Source organism: Oncorhynchus tshawytscha, linkage group LG08 (assembly GCF_018296145.1).
Source record: "Oncorhynchus tshawytscha isolate Ot180627B linkage group LG08, Otsh_v2.0, whole genome shotgun sequence".
NCBI classification, from domain to species: domain Eukaryota; kingdom Metazoa; phylum Chordata; class Actinopteri; order Salmoniformes; family Salmonidae; genus Oncorhynchus; species Oncorhynchus tshawytscha.
The window spans coordinates 29,255,710-29,275,018 of record NC_056436.1 but is presented as its reverse complement, the minus strand read 5'-3'; the positions used below and the strand labels follow the sequence as shown (position 1 = coordinate 29,275,018).

Genomic DNA, 19,309 nt, shown 5'->3' with positions numbered 1-19,309 from the left:
CTGGGAGTTATTTAATTATTTGTTCCTTTTAGGAAATCAAAACATAAAAGTTACACAGATATTGATGATTTAACAATCTGAGATAACAATGTACACTGTTGCCAAATGATATAATTCACACCATAAATATTTATATGTAGGAGCAGGAAATAATTTAAAGTACCTGTTCCTTACTGCAATTTTATCATCAAGGGACCAATTCTGACACACTTATGTTAATAAAAACATGTACCCGCTTCATAACCAAAATGGGTGTCACACCCATTAATGGCCAACTCATGTGGTCAACTTTAAGCATGCTGTACCTTTACAAACAGATATATAGATGGTAAGAGACAACTGGTGACTACAATTACAAATATCTTGGCAGGAGCATTTCTAGACAATAAATCTTTGATAGAAACATGGACGGCTCAGGTATGTTTCAATACAGTCTTGATGATGATGATGAAGAGTAAGTCGTGAAATCAAAAGTATCGACAATAGTGGTGAGGTAGTAGTCAGCAGGACGCTGCATACCGTACTTTATTTTGAACTGTTGTAACTCGGCAACCTACTGTATAGGCTACTGTCCAGTAACTATTGACATTCAGATATATACACATTATATAGAACCAGGGTTTGAATGTAAGACGTGAAGCATTGAGAGGAAGTGCCTGGAGTTTACGTTGCATCGTGTTGGGTGTGAATTTTGCATCGTTACAAAAAGTTTTTAGGCTAAACTGTTTGATGTGTGTAATCTGTACTTGTCCATTAAAACACTTGTATTTTACAGCCGAGCAAAGAAAATATAGTTGTGATATTTATTTTTGATTAGAGGTATTTTGAGTAATATTGAAAAGATAATCAAATTGTCCCAAATCTTAGTAAAAGCATGCTTTCAGCATGTTTTCAGCATGCTTTCAGCATGGTTTCAGTCAGAATTGGTCCTTGTATTGCACAACAGTAAAATAACTCACGTTACATTGTCCCCCACTAAAGTGGAGCCTGTTAAGTAGACAGCGGCTAGTTCAAGTTGGATGATTAGGTGCTGGGGTGTGTAGTCAACCTCCATTAAGTGGCCAATCAGGCTGCAGTAAAAGAGGGTGCTGCTGGATTAACACTGGCCAATGATATTACAAGCAGAGTGGCGACCATCCCGTCTGCAATGTGAGGGATTCATTTGATCACAGTATCATATTGTGACGGTACCACAATTTATCACTTCACATAAATCACATCAGTACTATAATCATCCACCTCCCACCACATTCTCTCCCTTTTACAAAGAGCAGCATGAGTCTACAGTACTGAACTACAGGTCCCAGCATACACCATGGAGGACAACCTGCCTACACACAGAGAGAATGGAGCCCCTCTACTCACTTTCCCACCAGAGATCACACCTTGTATAGACACACTGTGGGACTGGTGCTACCCTTTGAAACGTGCTGACACTTTGTAGTCTGCATGGCTTCTCACAAGAGGAGCACCTTGGGGGAGGGGGGAGGGTGAATTGCTGTCTTTAAGAATGCCTGTCTGTCTCCTGGCCTATTGGGAGGTGTTAGACCACAGCTACTGTGTGAACATGGAGTCAAGCAGCGCTCCACGTGTCTACTGTACTCCTGGAGGGAGGCAGAGCAGCACAGCAGAGAGCAGGCAGACAGCTACAGCAATAACCTCCTTCTGGGTTAAAAATACCCCCAGTCAGTGTGAAGCTCTAGCTACCAACACATCACTGCATTGCACCTGCCATTCACCTCTGTTTGGATGGAGAGCCACAAAGGCAGCCCCAGCTATAAAAAGACCGGCAGCTTCTAAAATGGTGATAGCAGATGCTGGGTACCTTGCGCCCTGTGTGTGGGAGGATTCTGCCATGGGCTTAAAGGACCCTAAATAGAGCGTTTGACATATGGGCCTCTGATTGTTTGAACATGGAATCTCCTGGACTTCTGCCACTCAGCATAAATCCTTTGATACCTCCGCCCCAAACCCACTCATCATCTTTCACCCTGCCCAAATCAGGTCATTCGCTCAGTTGCCAAGAGGCAATTTCCATCGGCTTGAACAATGACCAAATGTGGGGTTTGAGATAGAGGACCATTGACAACAACATCTGCAGAGGAGAAACATCTACATTGCCGGGACACACACTCACACACATATGGGTCTTATAGTGACAGACAGACAGATAGACAGCAGCATTGTGAAGGAGAGGGTAGTGGAGGTTTAACATGGCTTGGCCACGGCACGGCTCCCTTTATTGCTGAGTTACTACAGAATAAGACGACTGACTACCTGCCTACGCTAGTTTGGTTAAACATGTCATGTGACCAGTTTGTCTTCTTCCTGTCTGAGACAGACCCATATCACACGGCTCACTGCTCTGAAGAGGTATATTCAAGGGCATTTAGATCAATAGAGCTCACATTTAGGTAACAGTTTTTATTCTTTCTTTCTTTTTTTTCCCCAAGAAAAAGAATGAGAGAAAATGGCCGTCGGGTTCACCAGAATTAACTGTACACTCAGTTTTCCATTATTAATAAATATATATACATGTCCTGGTCAAGTCCAGGAGGTGAAATAACTGTCTGACAAGTGAGGCTGTTCATAGTGGTTGCCATGTGTGTTGTCATCAGAACACATTTGGAGATGTCTTGAGGTTCTGACTAGAAACCATGTTAATTAAGAGCCTGCAATTACTCCTTCTGAAGATATAGAGAGAGGGGGAGATCCTTCACATACAGTATGACCACAGACCATAAACAAAACAAAATGATTACTGTACATAGTATTTCTTATATATTTTAAATGAATCTGCATCATTTTATATTTATACTTTTAACCAAGTTTAGCATTTGTTCTTCTTTATTTGTATTTGTTTTAATGTCTGGGGCCCGAGGGGGCGGAGAACAAGAGAGGTCAGTCTGTCTCCTGTCTCAGTCAGCAGGGTGTCCCTCTCCTGTCCTGAGTCCCTCCTGTCCATGTCTCTCTGTCTGCATTGCCCTGTCCCCATCGCCTTCACAGGGGGCACCTGCTCCTCCATCAGACCTTGGCCTCCAGCATCTCCAGGAAGAGTTTGTGCATGGGCACCTTGCCCTGCACTTTGATGCTGTAAAAGTGCTGCACGGCCTTGGTGGCGGTCTGGCGCAGCAGGGGCAGGGTCATGAGCAGCTTGCCTGCCCGCCGGGGGTCCTCCTGGTGTTGGCTGCTTTCGTAGTCCTGAAGAGCCTCGTGGAGCGCATCCTGGAGCTTCTGCACTGCCTCCACGTCCTCTATATGCATGGAGTCTGGAGAGGAGAGGGAGGGACAGGGTCAGTGAGAGAGGGCTCTTCAACATGAGTCTTATGTTTATATCTTCAGAGATATAATGACAACACAAACCATTGCTCGATATATTGAAATGTAAAATAGTTCTGTAAACAGTAACACATCATCTCAATTGTATTTTTACTAAAGTAAAACATGGCTGGGCTGGGACTACTGATCTTTCAGTGGAGTCAGCTATGGGACACGTAATCAGCATAATTAACACTGTGACAAGATAAACAACAGAATGTAAAGAAAAACACAAAGCTTAATGTCTTTTTTTTGCCTGGCGCCCTGGGTTTGATTTTCATATGGCCTTTGACCAATGAGACTGAAAATCAATGTAATCCTGCTGATTCCTGGAGCACGCAATGGAATGAATAGCAGCCAAACCCCAGTGAATGATCACACATTAAACACCTCCCTGTTCCAAAGGACAGCTCCGGAATAGACTGTTTTCTTATAAACACTCTGGGAATTGGACGGTGTAAACTAGCTTCAGTAAAGAAATGATACTTCCTTCACATTTTGATTAATGTCCTCCCTCCTCTCTCACAGAAACATCTAGATCAAATAATGAGTGGAATGAAAGTATATACTATTGTACATTTGATTACATTATCATAGGACTGTCAGTGCTTAAGCTAGCTAGAAACCATATTTTGACTGATTGATTACCATACAAAATGTATTCTATCAATTCTGATCCAACCTGTGTAACTAAATGTATGTATGTAGGCCTACTGTAACAGTGAAACTGAATCAACAACAACCACCATGTGTCTCATATGGACTCTGTAGCGCACATCCTCCCTGACCTTCTTTCAGTCTCAGAGGCGGGTTCTCTCCCTGACCTTCTTTCAGTCTCAGAGGTGGGTTCTTTCCCTGACCTTCTTTCAGTCTCAAAGGCGGGTTCTCTCCATGACCTTCTTTCAGTCTCAGAGGCGGGTTCTCTCCCTGACCTTCTTTCAGTCTCAGAGGCGTGTTCTCTCCCTGACCTTCTTTCAGTCTCAGAGGCGGGTTCTCTCCCTGAACTTCTTTCAGTCTCAGAGACAGGTTCTCTCCCTGACCTTCTTTCAGTCTCAGAGGCGGGTTCTCTCTCTGACTCATTGCAGTCACTCTCTCTCTCTCTCTGGTGTGCCGTGGTGTACTGCATTGTTCACGACTACTTTTACTGCATGTGTAGAATGTTTCAACACTTTTAATTTCTCTCTCTCTCCCTCTCTGCCTCCCACTCTCTCTTTGCCTCACCCCTCTCTCTCTCCCTCTCTGCCTCCCACTCTCTCTTTGCCTCACCCCTCTCCCTCTCTCTCTCTGCCTCCCACTCTCTCTTTGCCTCACCCCTCTCCCTCTCTCTCTGCCTCCCACTCTCTCTTTGCCTCACCCCTCTCTCTCTCTCTCTCTTTGCCTCACCCCTCTCTCTCTCTCTCTCTGCCTCCCACTCTCTCTTTGCCTCACCCCTCTCTCTCTCTCTCTCTCTGCCTCCCACTCTCTCTTTGCCTCACCCCTCTCTCTCTCTCTGCCTCCCACTCTCTCTTTGCCTCACCCCTCTCTCTCTGTCTCTCTCTCTCTCTCTCTCTCAGGGATAGACTGGGGTTGTGGTTATCTCAGTGGTTAACCAGTGTCTGGTACTCGTGAGACAGCGTGTCATTGGTCGCCTGACTCATCTCACCTTGGTGGTGCATATTTCACCACACGGGACAATAAAAGGCAAACAGATTTCAGACTTCATCCTAAATTCATTGACTGGAACAACTGTAAGCCCAAGACCTTGAGACATTTCTCACCCTGACGCTTTCCAATCCACAGCGGTAAAAGGAAGTAGGTCGTGAATGGGGGGGGGGGCAGAATAGATGAACAAAAGGGAAAATCACCAGGAACTCAGAGAGCTAACTGACTACTGTATCTCCTGTTTGTGTCAAACAGGATCAGTCAGTGATAAACAGGATATTAGGAAATATAGACAAGTCAATGCACTGACAAATTATTAGCAATTAAATGCATTTTAATTACAGTGATAAATCATAGAACTAATACATGTATTAGAGACATTAGTGTGTGTGTGTGTGTGTTTGATATTTGAGCCATTACAGTGATCTGATCCCAAGAGTGAGTGAGCATAGGGGACACAGGTCAGAGTGAGTGAGCATAGGGGATACAGGTCAGAGTGAGTGAGCATAGGGGACACAGGTCAGAGTGAGTGAGTATAGGGGACACAGGTCAGAGTGAGTGAGCATAGGGGACACAGGTCAGAGTGAGTGAGCATAGGGGACACAGATCAGAGTGAGTGAGCATAGGGGACACAGGTCAGAGTGAGTGAGCATAGGGGACACAGGTCAGAGTGAGTGAGCATAGGGGACAAAGGTCTCAGGGTGAAGTGCAGGCAAGAAGGGAAGCAAAAGAGAACAATAGAGAGAGAGAGGGGTAGATAGAGAGTGAGAGAGATATAGAGAGAGGGATATATATATATATATATATATAGAGAGAGAGATTGATAGAGATAGAGAGGGATAGAGTGAGATAGATATTGAGAGAGAGAGAGAGAGAGAGGGGTAGATAGAGAGTGAGAGAGAGATAGAGAGAGGGATATATATATATATATATATATAGAGAGAGAGATTGATAGAGAGAGGAAGAGAGGGAGAGAGGGAGAGAGAGAGAAGGGGAGAGGGAGAGAGAGAGAGATAGAGAGGGATTGAGATAGAGAGATAGAGAGGGATTGAGATAGAGAGAGAGAGAGAGAGAGAGAGAGAGCAAGCATGTAGGCTTTGGAGGAAGGGATGGTTTTAAAAAAACAACTTTGAAGAAACAATTTCCTTGCAATCCATCAGAGAGCCCACGTCGATCCCATTGATAAACTGCTAATTACAAAATCAATCGCTATGAATTTTCACAGCTGTCAGACAGAGGGGCTCCCGGGAGAGGAATCTCACAGAGACCTTGCTCAAACGTTCCGGACGCCCCCTCCTCACCCTGACACAAGGCCTCACTCCCTCCCCCGCCTTCCACACCTCACCTGCCCCACCCCCCAACAAAGCTCTGCCGTGTGAAAGCAAAGCCCACCATCAGCATTTTCATTTGTCAGCCTGACAAAAAAAAGAGAGAGCACGCCCGTGGCCCAGCCAGGCATTGATCAGAGAGGGACAAGCCCTGCCTTCTCAAAAGCAGCCTGTCGATATGAGTGTACCGTCTTTGCATTGGAACAAACGAGACCCATCACTCCCTGATACTCATTCCGTTCGACTTAACACATTTTATTGACAGGCCTTGTGCTCTTAATGAAATGCTAAATGTATCTCCCATGGCTGGCGTGCCCTGCAGCTACTGTTATGGAGATAGAGAGGGACGGATGGAGAAATATCACAACATGGAAGGATTTCAATGAAAAGCTCAGTCCTTCCCTCCTCCCTCCTTCCCTATCTCTCTCACTCCAAACTAAAGGGTAAAGTCAACAACTACTTTAAACACTGACATGACATGTTGGTCATAGATATAGAAATGTAAACTTAACATATTAAATTCATATATATTAATGTACTGGAGAATATTAACAAATACAAATGATGAACAATTGTTATCATGAGTAAGATAATATTCCAATATGAAATTTTAAGCAGTTTTCTGGATTTGTGCAATGTAAATAGAATTTTAGTTTTTAAATTTAAAAGAACCCCATAAAGAACACTAAAATCATTTTTGATGTGTACAATAAAAAGTTTTTTTAAAGTCCCAATTATTATTACTGAGTACATGTGTATATTGCTTGTGATTACCCATTTTACAATATCCTATTTTCCATAAAATACTGAAAATTCATACTGTGATTTTCAAAACATATCTTTTGTTTGTTGCAAAAATACAATATCACCTTAAATTAGGAATTTTATATTTATATTTTTAATGATTTTGTTATTTTTGTACCTTTTATAACTACATTAGGCAAGTCAGTTAAGAACAAATTCTTATTTACAATGATGGCCTACCAAAATCAAAAGGCCTCCTGCGGGGTCAGGGGCTGGGATTTAAAAAATATAGGAAAAAACAAACATCCTGACAAATGAGACACCATAACACCACATAAAGTGAGACCTAAGACAACAACATAGAATGCAGAAACACATAACAACACAGCATGGTAGCAACACAACATGACAACAACATGGTAGCAACACAACATGGCAGCAGCACAGCATGGTAGCAGCACAAAACATGGCACAAACATTATTGGGCACAGACAACAGCACAAAGGGCAAGAAGGTAGAGACAACAATACATCACGCAACGAAGTCACAACTGTCAGGAATAGTGCAATGATTTAGTCTTTGAATGAAGAGACGGAGATAAGAGCTGTCCAGTTTGAGTGTTTTTTGCAGCTCGTTCCAGTCACTAGCTGCAGCGAACTGAAAAGAGGAGCGACCCAGGGATGTGTGCACTTTGGGGACCTTTAACAGAATGTGACTGGCAGAATGGGTGTTGTATGTGGAAGATGAGGGCTGCAGTAGGTTGCATACCAGAGAGAATACTTTAGACATCAAGACATCAAGAATGCCACTCAGTAGATTATTGACAAGTTTTTCCAACACTTTTGATAACAGGGCAAAATAGAAACTGGCCTATAATAGTTAGGATCAGCTTCATCTTGACCCTTTAAATAACGGACACTTCGTGACTGCCATCCAAGCAATGGGAACCTCCCCAGAGAGGAGGGACAGGTTAAAAAGGTTAGAGATAGGCTTGGAGATGATAGGGGCAGCAACCTTAAAGAAGAAAGGGTCTAAACCATCTGACCCAGATGTTTTTTTTTTGTTAAGTTTAAGGAGCTCCTTCAGCACATCGGAATCAGTAAAGAGGAAAAAGAGGGAGGAGCAAAGGGGCTTGTCGCATTAGAAGGCGTGGGAGATGGGGAAATGGCTGAGTTGAATAGGAATCATGACTTAATGAAGTGGTGATTAAAGAGCTCCTTGTCAGTAACAACTAGAAATGCGCAATATATCAGTGAACATATCAGAATTTCTATTAGCTAAAAAAGCCAACATCGGTATCGGCAGATATCTAGTTTAACGCCAAAGTTAAAAACCGATGTCAAAGTTACCATGCATAACTATATAACGTAGGTACATGACGTAATAACTACACATAAAATGTTGCGCTACACGTGCAACACAGCATTCCTAACCTAGCCCACACAATGTCTGCTGTGTGGATCAAGCAGTCATTTGAAAGAGTAAGACAATTTCAACGAGACAACTCAAAGGCGAAATCCATTAAAGCCAAGGTAATGGAATTCATTACACTTGACAATCAACCGTTCTCTATCGTGGGGGGGATGTTGGTTTTCGACGACTGGTCGAGCACCGGTACACACTACCAAGTGCTCTATTTTTCAGATGTTGCCCTACCGGAGTTACACAATAATAGCGTCACGGCTATTAGCTTCTCTACATACATGCTATGGAACGCCGTTTGTGTGTTTGCGTGTCAAAAAAGTATGCAGTAGCACTGTCAAAGCTGTACAAAAAAGTCTGCAAACAAGAAAACACCGGCCACAGACGATGTGTTTACAATACCGCATTGGTAGCTAGTTTTAGCTTGGCACCTAGCTAGCACCAATACAACCAACCTGAAAACAATGATCAGTATAAACTGCAGTCATTTTCATTATTCTTACAAATTATTTATGAATTCTTGTGAGTAAGTATTAGCTAGGTTCCCACTTGTTGTTCTCCTACTGAAATTGAACTTCAGTTCATGAAAATAAATAGCTAGCCAGCTACTTAACCCAGTTGCCCAAAGCTAACGTTATAAGCAGCCAGCTAGCGTCATTTAGCTAGTGATGCTCGACCAGACCGGGGTATGTGTTGTGAAGCTAGCCACAATAAGGATTAGGCACAATAGTGGAATATGTGGCTTGCCTTCAAAATAAAAGTATGTCATTGACAGTGATGCAAATTAATACAAATAGTAGAATTATGCCATACTTTTATTTTGAAGGCTAACCGCAAAGTCCACCGTTGTGGCTAATCCTTATTGTGGCTAGCTTCACATAGATGGGTCCGAGCACCATTAATCAAATAAGAACTGTTTTATAAATTAGGATTATTTTAGATGATGACGCCTAGCTATATACAGTTGAAGTCAGAGGTTTACATACACCTTAGCCAAATACATTTAAACTCAGTTTTTCACAATTCCTGATATTTAATCCTCATAACAAATTCCCTGTCTTAGGTCAGTTAGGATCACCACCTTATTTTAAGAATGTGAAATGTCAGAATAGTAGTAGAGAGAATGATTTATTTTAGCTTTAATTTCTTTCATCACATTCCCAGTGGGTCAGAAGTTTACATACACTCAATTAGTATTTGGTAGCATTTCCTTCACATTGTTTAACTTGGGTCAAATGTTTCGAGTAGCCTTCCACAAGCTTCCCACAATAAGTTGGGTGAATTTTGTCCCATTCCTCCTGACAGAGCTGGTGTAACTGAGTCAGGTTTGTAGGCCTCCTTGCTCGCACACACGTTTCAGTTCTGCCCACAAATTTTCTATAGGATTGAGGTCAGGGAATTGTGTTGGCCACTCCAATACCTTGACTTTGTTGTCCTTAAGCCATTTTGCCACAACTTTGGAAGTATGCTTGGGGTCATTGTCCATTCGGAAGACCCATTTGCGACCAAGCTTTAACTTCCTGACTGATGTCTTGAGATGTTAAGCCATTTTGCCACAACTTTGGAAGTATGCTTGGGGTCATTGTCCATTCGGAAGACCCATTTGCGACCAAGCTTTAACTTCCTGACTGATGTCTTGAGATGTTGCTTCAATATATCCACATCATTTTCCTACCTCATGATGCCATCTATTTTGTGAAGTGCACCAGTTCCTCCTGCAGCAAAGCACCTACACAACATGATGCTGCCACCACTGTGCTTCACGGTTGGGATGGTGTTCTTCGGCTTGCAAGCCTCCCCCTTTTTCCTCCAAACATTACGATGGTCATTATGGCCAAACAGTTCAATTTTTGCTTCATCAGACCAGAGGACATTTCTCCAAAAAGTATGATCTTTGTTCACATGTGCAGTTGCAAACCGTAGTCTGGCATATTTATGGCGGTTTTTGAGCAGTGGCTCCTTCCTTGCTGAGCGGACTTTCAGGTTATGTTGATATAGGACTCGTTTTACTGTGGATATAGATACGTTTGTACCTGTTTCCTCCAGCATCTTCACAAGGTCCTTTGCTGTTGTTCTGGGATTGATTTGCACTTTTCGCTCCAAAGTACGTTCATCTCTAGGAGACAGAATGCGTTTCCTTCCTGAACGGTATGACAGCTGCCTGGTCCCATGGTGTTTATACTTGCGTACTATTGTTGTACAGATCAATGTGATACCTTCAGGCATTTGAAAATTGCTCCCAAGGATGAACCAGACTTGTGAAGGTCTACAATTTTTTTCTGAGGTCTTGGCTGATTTCTTTTGATTTTCCCATGATGTCAAGAGGCACTGAGGCACTGAGTTTGAAGGTAGGCCTTGAAATACATCCACAGGTACACCTCCAATTGACTCAAATTATGTTAATTAGCCTATCAGAAGCTTCTAAAGCCATGACATTATTTTCTGGAATTTTCCAAGCTGTTTAAAGGCACAGTCAACTTAGTGTATGTAAACTTCTGACCCACTGGAATTGTGATACAGTGAATTATAAGTGAAATAATGTGCCTGTAAACAATTGTGGTAAAAAATTGTTTGTGTCAAGCACAAAGTAGATGCGACTTGCCAAAACTATAGTTTGTTAACAAGAAATTTGTGGAGTGGTTGAAAAACATTAATGACTCCAACCTATGTAAACTTCCGACTTCAACTGTACATCATCAACATTAAGGGACATGGGCAGCTGTGGGAAGGAGGGTTTATTCTCCAGGTCTTTTCCAGAAGTTCCTGGGGTTAGATCCACAGAGAGAGAACTGCTCCTTAAAGTAACTAACTTTGGCCTTCCGGATAGCCTGAGTGCACTTGAGTATGCATGTGCCGAGCCTTTCGGCAAATGCAATTCTTGAGGTGGAGTAACTCTGCCAGATCAGGGGCTGAACCTGTTTTTAATTTAAAATGTTTTATGGGGGCGTGTTTGTTAACAATACCACTGAAAATTAAAAAAAATAAGGTCCAAGTGTCTTCGATAGAGGTGATCAAGCTGATTCTATATAAATTTACAGAGGCCAGGTCATGAAGGAAGGCTTGCTCATGAAATATTTTTTAGCAAGCGTCTATGACAAATCAGTACAGGTTGTTTCACTGAGCAGCCATTACGAACACAGGCTGTAAAACAGTGATCACTAAGGTCATTACAGAAAACCCCAAATGGATAACTATCAGGATTATTTGTGAGGATGACATCAAGGAGAGCAGCCGTTTCTGGGTGTTTGGAGTCATACCTTGTGGGATTGGTAATAATCTGAGAAATATTTAGGGAGTCCCATTGCTTTAGGACTTGGTCAGGTGGTTTAAGCATGTCCCAGTTTAGGTCACCTAGCAGGACAAATTCAGACTTAGTGTAAGGGGCATTCATTGTTTACATGAATTGTTCTTTCAATATTGCATCAATTACAAATCCTTGTACAGAATATAATATCCAGATATTCACCTATCATCCCTGTTTGCCACTTTATTTACGCTCTATACTGAGGTGGTGTATATTGTCCTACCTGAGTTGGCGAGAGCGATGGCCTTGAGGGTAACAAACTCCTCCTTCTCCACCTTCAGCTTCTTGTACTTGCGAACGAGCTGCAGGATAGACACGTAGAGGTCGAGCAGGCCCGTGAGCCGCGAGTGCTCCTCGTCCATGATGTAGTCCTCTGCATACACCAGCTCGTCCTCGTAGGGCAGCGAGCGGAACACGATGCTCAGGATCAGGATCTCCATCCAGGCGCTCTGCAGTAGGCTCATCTGGTCTGCCAGGGACAGTGTGGAGAAGCCTGAGGAGACAGAAGAGAATAGTTACCTGCACTACAATGCACTGGCACTCATATCATTTTGTGTTTGTATGTGTGTGTGTTTTATTGTGTTTTTGTATGTGTGTGTGTGCATGCGTGCGTGCATGTGTGTGTGAAAGAGTGGGTGTTTCCAGCTCCTGCTTTGCCCTTAAGATGAAATAGAAAACAGCGAAAAAGAATAGAACGGGCTCTTTATATTCACACTTTGTCAATAGATCAACGCAATTATCTCAAATAAAGGGTGACCTATTAAAAGAACATCAACAAGTTAACAACGCCACTCTGATTATTTTAATCAAAACACTGTGAAGCCGAAGATGTACTGTCCACTTTCAAGGTCTTTTCTCATGGACAGATCTGATCAGTAACCAAAACATGAGTTGTTGGTTTCACCCCGGCTGACTACACTACATGCCACGGCACATGTTAGCAGGAGAGGTGTTTAATTTTAAATGCACTCTGGAAGGTCCTCTCTGAAATGGGTGTCACAGCACTCCAGTGGGCTTTACTGTAAGTGAAGACAGTAAATCGGTGCAAAGGTCTTCGAGACACAAAGCCGTCTGGTCAGCCCTTGTTTCCTGTCACACTGCTATTGGTGGGATTAGCACTGAGACAGATCCTCATTGGAAGGGTCGAGGACGTGACACACACTCAGTGCCGCGCTGGGTAATGAAAACATACACACAACACACACATGCACACACGCACACACACACACACACACACACATAGCGAGGGGTCATGGGAGCCACCCTGCCCTAAAGGCCTGCTTTAAAAAAAATAAGAAAATACTGATGTTTTATTGTCACATACACCGGATAGGTGAAGAAATCCTGTCCCCGTTCCTGACAGCAGCTAGATTAAATGAAATGGTCTGGATTACTGCAATTTCCTATTCTAACATAGCAGCACCCCTTGAAAAATCTCAAAAACAAATATATATATATTGATATAGATATTATATAAAAATAACAAAAATTCGCAAAAGTAGTGCACTGGGCCTTTAATAGCCTTGTATTAGCAGACTGATATAGCCGATATACCCACCTACTCCCCCCCCAAATATATATATATACTGATATACAACCGCAAAACAAATCGCAGCACCCCCACTTCAAACACACATGATGCTACCTCTACATATGGACAAAGAAACAATCATCCACACAGATTCTCTGAAGATGAGGTGAGAGAATTCAGACAAATTAAAAGGAGAAAGAGGACCTGAACAGAAGAGAGGAACAGATAGCCATCTCATCTCTTTTTCCCCTTACTACCCTTCAGTGGTCAATAAACTGGGCACATCCCCTCCTCCCCCACAATCCCTCCTGTCCTGGTCTAGCGGGCCCACGGCGCCCCATTCTGAATACATTTTAGCCCTCTCCGACGTCGCCTGATTAAAATGATTGCTTTTACAAGTTTACTGTTGCAATACTATCTTCTCCCAGGTGATTAAGAGGTGATAGATTACAGTATTGACCAGGCCGCTCACCACACCTCCTCCAGATGTTTTCTCTTAAATATAAATGATCTCATTGGGACAGAGTCACAGGGTGATGTTTATCTCCCCAGCCCTGACACTGTGGTGGACACACACACACATATGGGTGAGAAAGAGAGAGAGAGGGAGAGAGAGATAGAAACAGAAGGGGGAGAAACAGATAGAATAAAGTAGAGAGAGAGAGAGAGAGAGAGGGAGGAAAGGGGCTACCTGAGAGTTCAATTTCCCTTATCGTGGTGATGACCACAGCAGGGGAGAGCTGGAGGATACATTCATTAACAGATTGCGATCGTAATGTGAGGGCCTTCACAATGTGAAGGGGAATCAATAGTCAGTAGAATGGAGGCTGATCAAACAGAGACAGAGACAGGTGCAGGGCCCAGGGCAGGGCAGGGCAGGGCAGGGCAGGGCAGGGCAGGGCAGGGCAGGGCAGGGCAGGGCAGGGCAGGGCAGGGCAGGGCAACCCGGGAACCATGAGAACCACAGACAGGACCAGCAAAATATAGACACTTTACCAAATCTGCTAGGAGCACATATTCATATCATTGTAGGAGGAAGCCACAAGTCCAGGTTAGTGCAGGTTCCTGTGCAACCACACCTCAAAATGCATTATAAATCCCTGTCTGCACTGGAGTAGGCGTACCTTGCCATTAGTGAGACAGAATCTGGACTGACCGCAAGGAAATTGTCACGCAAGTGTAGACAAGGTGCAGCCTGATTGCTGCGTCAGGTTGGCATTGCAATCATAGCCCAAGCTTTGTGCACACTTTTAATGCCAAGGAGGACTCAAGCGGAACAAACACCTTGCCCTCAATGTGACAGCACAGGGAAAGAACTTGTTCTAGATTTGTACGAGAGAATGCAGAATCCCTCTGTTATACCAGACACCTCTCAGCAATATGCACACACTGAACACAGCAGCCTGCAATTACGTTTGACGCTAAAAGTCCTTGAATTGAATCTGGTGTTGTGAGATGGAGAAAAGGTGTTTTCCCCCTGCTCTGTCTCTCTTCAGGGCCTAAATTATGGCTCCAAATGGAATCTCGTGTCGTTGCCTTGCCGTTTTCCACTCAATTTAATGGAGTAATGAAGTGACTTGTCGACTCCGCAGGTCACATGGCACTCTGGCCGCCACGCTCCAAAGGCGGCCCGGTTAAGTGCCGTCGGAGTGGGTGATTTCCTCTAATGAAATATCAATATTTACATCTTCATTTCCACACCAGTGCCTTGGTGGGATTTGACCAAACATGATGCAATATTGACCAAATCTGAAAGACCTGTCTGTGTGGTTGAAGGCCCTTTTCCACTCGGCTGCTGAGTCCACTGGGTGAGTAAGCTAGCAGAGGGCAAGAAAGGCATTTCTGAGATCTTTATTTTTTAAATTGATTTTGATTTAAGGAAGCTTTCATATAGGGAATTGTGAAGTTATGAGAGAATCGTGCTTTAACATTATAACGTTTTAATTACATTTATAATGTAGTATTTATTTTATCCACTAAACATAAGGGAACTTCAACATACAGTTGGTTTTAGTGAATCATCTATGCTGTATCACAATTTAACCACAATGTACCTTCTCCTTACATGTGGACAAGAGGTCCCCAGGATAAATGTCTCTCCCTGGGATTACAGATGGTGACAGACAGACATGTGGTGGCTGTGAACAGGGAACATGTTCTCTTCTCGCCTCTTGTCCAGACACTGAAGACCATGACTGATTTCAACAGTAGACTAATTCACTTCATGCCGCAGCTGCGTTCTTATAAGGAGCCCTGTCCTTGGCTTGGCACAGTATAAAATCACACCAGTTTGTTGCTTGTGTTTATGGAGCTCAATAAACACGGCCACTTGAAATGGTTTCAACAACATTGACAAGCTTGGCCGGTCTCTCTAGCTGATAAAGGCAAATCTAGAATAGGGTTTCACTGCCATATTTTGTATAAATCACATATGAGAGTCATAAGACAGGAATAAATCTGTTTTCTTTGACAGATCATTTCCCTCAGCTTGTCCTGATCTGCTCCCTCACATTTGGCCTGACTTATCTATACTGAATTTACATACTCAAACAATATCCCTGTCAAAACAGTCCTGTTACAGTCTCATTCCTCTGTCCTCTAAGCTCTCATCTGTTAATCCTATAGAGACGAACACATGTCGAAATATGTTTTGGTTTATCTTATGATTCTTAGCTTGTTATTGTGGATACAACTGTAAAGAGCCAGTTGGGGGGAGACAAAATCCACAACCGACATATCTCTACATTATCTCTGACATATCTCTGACATATCTCCGACATATCTCTAACATATCTCCGACATATCTCTGACATATCTCCGACATATCTCTGACATATCTCTAACATATCTCTGACATATCTCCGACATATCTCTGACATATCTCCGATATATCTCCGACATATCTCTGACATATCTCTGACATATCTCTGACATATCTCTAACATATCTCTGACATATCTCTGACATATCTCCGGCAGACCAGGCAGGCCACCCCGCGCCGGCTGCCTCTGGGTCCACCACTCGTCAGATTAATCAGGGTGGCATTTCATCTGCCAGAGCAGAGGACGGCCCAAAATTAAATGCTGAAGATTTCTGTTGAGCGGGAGTTCATATTCTATTAATTTATTATTGTTTCCCTCTCCCAGAGGGCCATTAGTACGGGTCATAAAAAGAGATGTAATTACGAGGCATGGTGGCCCCCTCCAGCTGCAGCCCCCTCGTATTTCACCCTCAATCAAACTACTGAACAGACCGACAGAGAGAGAGAGACAGAGAGAGAGAGGCATGGAGAGAGATGGAGATTGAGGGAGAAGGGATGAAAGGAAAGAGATGGAGGGAGGGATGGGGAACGAGAGAGAGAGAGAGAGAGGAATAGAGAGATGGAGAGGAATAGAGAGAGAGAGAGGGATGGAGGGAAAGGAAGAGAGAGAAAGATAGAAAGAGGAAGAGAGAGATGGAGAGGAATAGAGAGAGAGAGAGAGAGGGATGGAGGGAAAGGAAGAGAGAGAAAGATAGAGAGAGGAAGAGAGAGATGGAGAGGAATAGAGAGAGAGAGAGGGATGGAGGGAAAGGAAGAGAGAGAAAGACAGAGAGAGGAAGAGAGAGGTATAGAGAGAGCGAGGGATGGAGGGAAAGGAAGAGAGAGAAAGATAGAGAGAGATGGAGAGGAATAGAGAGAGAGAGAGAGGGATGGAGGGAAAGGAAGAGAGAGGAAGAGAGAGATGGAGAGGAATAGAGAGAGAGAGGGATGGAGGGAAAGGAAGAGAGAGAAAGATAGAGAGAGGAAGAGAGAGATGGAGAGGAATAGAGAGAGAGAGGGATGGAGGGAAAGGAAGAGAGAGAAAGATAGAGAGAGGAAGAGAGAGATGGAGAGGAATAGAGAGAGAGAGGGATGGAGGGAAAGGAAGAAAGAGAAAGATAGAGAGAGGAAGAGAGAGATGGAGAGGAATAGAGAGAGAGAGAGTAATTCTCGCTGGACAGGGGCTGATCTATCATGGCTAGCTATCAGAAGGACAAGCCAGCCCTGAAGACTTTTGCCCAACAGCAATCTCACCTCAGCCCAGTCTAGTGCTCTCCAGGCTCCAGTTCAATACTAGCCCTAAAAAATCACAGAGGTCCAGCTAGCTCATCAAAGCTTTTATTTCAGAAACAGTCTTTTAAAACATCCCCAAATCTACTACTTTTATTTCAGAGACAGATACATTCTTATTTAAATCATCTCAACAATGTTATTACAAGAAGCTGTGCTGTTAATGATATGTCCTGATATGTCCTGATACATTGGTCTTAAGGTTGATAAAACTACATTTATTTGATACCAAACAGACTGGAGCAGAAGCAAAGCCATGTGGTCATTTTGATTCTAATGTGTGTGCAAGCCTGTGTATGTGTGTATCTATGTGAGTATTTGCGTCTGTGTGTGTGGCCATGTTAGTGGCCTTGTGTGTTTGTGCATGTTTGTGCGCAAGTGTGTATTGGCGTGCTTGTGTGTGTGTGTGTGTGTGTGTGTGTGTGTAAGCTGCAGCTGACGGCAATGATTCTTCCTGAATTTACATGACAGCGCCAGGGGGACCCAATCAATAGCTGCTTGGTAATAAATTGCTGTGCTTGACATAAATAATTTACCCTGAGCCTCGGCCACACGTTCAACACACAGCTCAAGTCAGCCTGCTGCAAGCCTTCACTGGATACACAGTGCCCCACACATCACACAAACTACCCTGTCATATATGATGTTACAAATACAATTCAGTACATCTTGAATTTCAGCAGTGGAAATCGGTTTGAAAAGTCACATATAGCTGGATGATAGACAATTAATTAATTCAATTCTGTTTTGCAGGTTAAAACTATGACTAAACGGTTCAGTGCTCTCACTTTTCTGAAGAGCCAGCTATCTCTACTTTTAAGATGATAACCAGACCATTATCCCATTGTAAGTAGCTGGGAATGGGTGATTTGACCAGCGGCCTGTGAACGTTATGAGGTTGTATAACGTTAAATACAGTAATCCCCTTGTCTTAATCTGCACCCCCTGACCCCGTGACCCCGGCTCGGGAGTATTTAGCCGTCCCAAGGGTCCCACAGCCCTCGTTTGGCGTTATATATCTCTGTTTAGCCCAAAGACCAGGAGGAATCTGACTTTAATCATTCACATAATTACACATCATTTATCTCTGCTGCCAACCAGCAACACGCCTTAATGAGGGACGGACAGCTAGCTGACAATGTCTAAAGGCACATCATCAGCTCTCTGAAGGACTTCCTCACTGCAAATTACTAATACTATTTATACCCTGCTGACGTTAATGATGTATATCAAAATATAAAATGCGTTTGATGCTCTGTTTGCTGGTAACTACTCATACAAACGGGTGACATTTTGTAGCATGGCAACAAAACAAAGGAATCCCCCTTCTCTGTTCCTGGTAGATGTCCCTTTCCTACCTTTAAACACCCCTGCCTGCCTCCCTGCCTCTCTCCCTGCCAGCCTCCCTGCCTCTCTCCCTGCTTCTCTCCCTGCCTGCCTCCGTGCCTCTCTCCCTGCCTATCTCGCTGCCTGCCTCTCTCTCTCTTTCCCTGCCTGTCTCTCTCTCTCCCTCTCTGCCTGCCTCCCTGCCTCTCTCTCTGCTTCTCTCCCAGCCTGCCTCCCTGCCTCTCTCCCTGCCTCTCTCCCTGTCTCTCTCCCTGCCTCTCTCCCTGCCTCACTCCCTGCCTCCCCCTGCCTCCCCAGCCTGCCTCCCAGCCTGCCTCTCTCCCTGCCTCACTCCCTGCTTCTCTCCCAGCCTGCCTCCCTGCCTCTCTCCCTGCCCCTCTCCCTGTCTCTCCCTCCTCCCCTGCCTCTCTCCCTGCCTCTCTCCCTGCCTCTCCCAGCCTCCTCCCTGCCTCTCTCCCTGCTTCTCTCCCAGCCTGCCTCCTCCCTGCCTTCTCCCTGCCTCTCTCCCTGTCTCTCCTCCTCCCTGCCTGCCTCCCTGCCTCTCCCTCCTCTCCCTGCCTGCCTCCCTGCCTCTCTCCCTGCCT

General features: G+C 44.0%; 1 protein-coding gene across 2 annotated transcripts in view; it reads right to left on the bottom strand.

Moving 5' to 3' along the window:
* Positions 1-2,096: 2,096 nt before the first annotated feature.
* Positions 2,097-19,309, bottom strand: part of LOC112256693 (steroid hormone receptor ERR2) — a 60,832-nt gene continuing 43,619 nt past the window's right edge. For both annotated transcript variants that reach the window (XM_024430117.1, XM_024430118.1), the window contains 2 exons: positions 11,981-12,250; positions 2,097-3,269 (listed from right to left, as the gene is read on the bottom strand). In XM_024430117.1, coding sequence (XP_024285885.1) covers positions 3,025-3,269; positions 11,981-12,250 — 515 coding nt within the window. In that variant the 3' untranslated portion in view covers positions 2,097-3,024. The remainder of the gene's footprint in view (positions 3,270-11,980; positions 12,251-19,309) is intronic.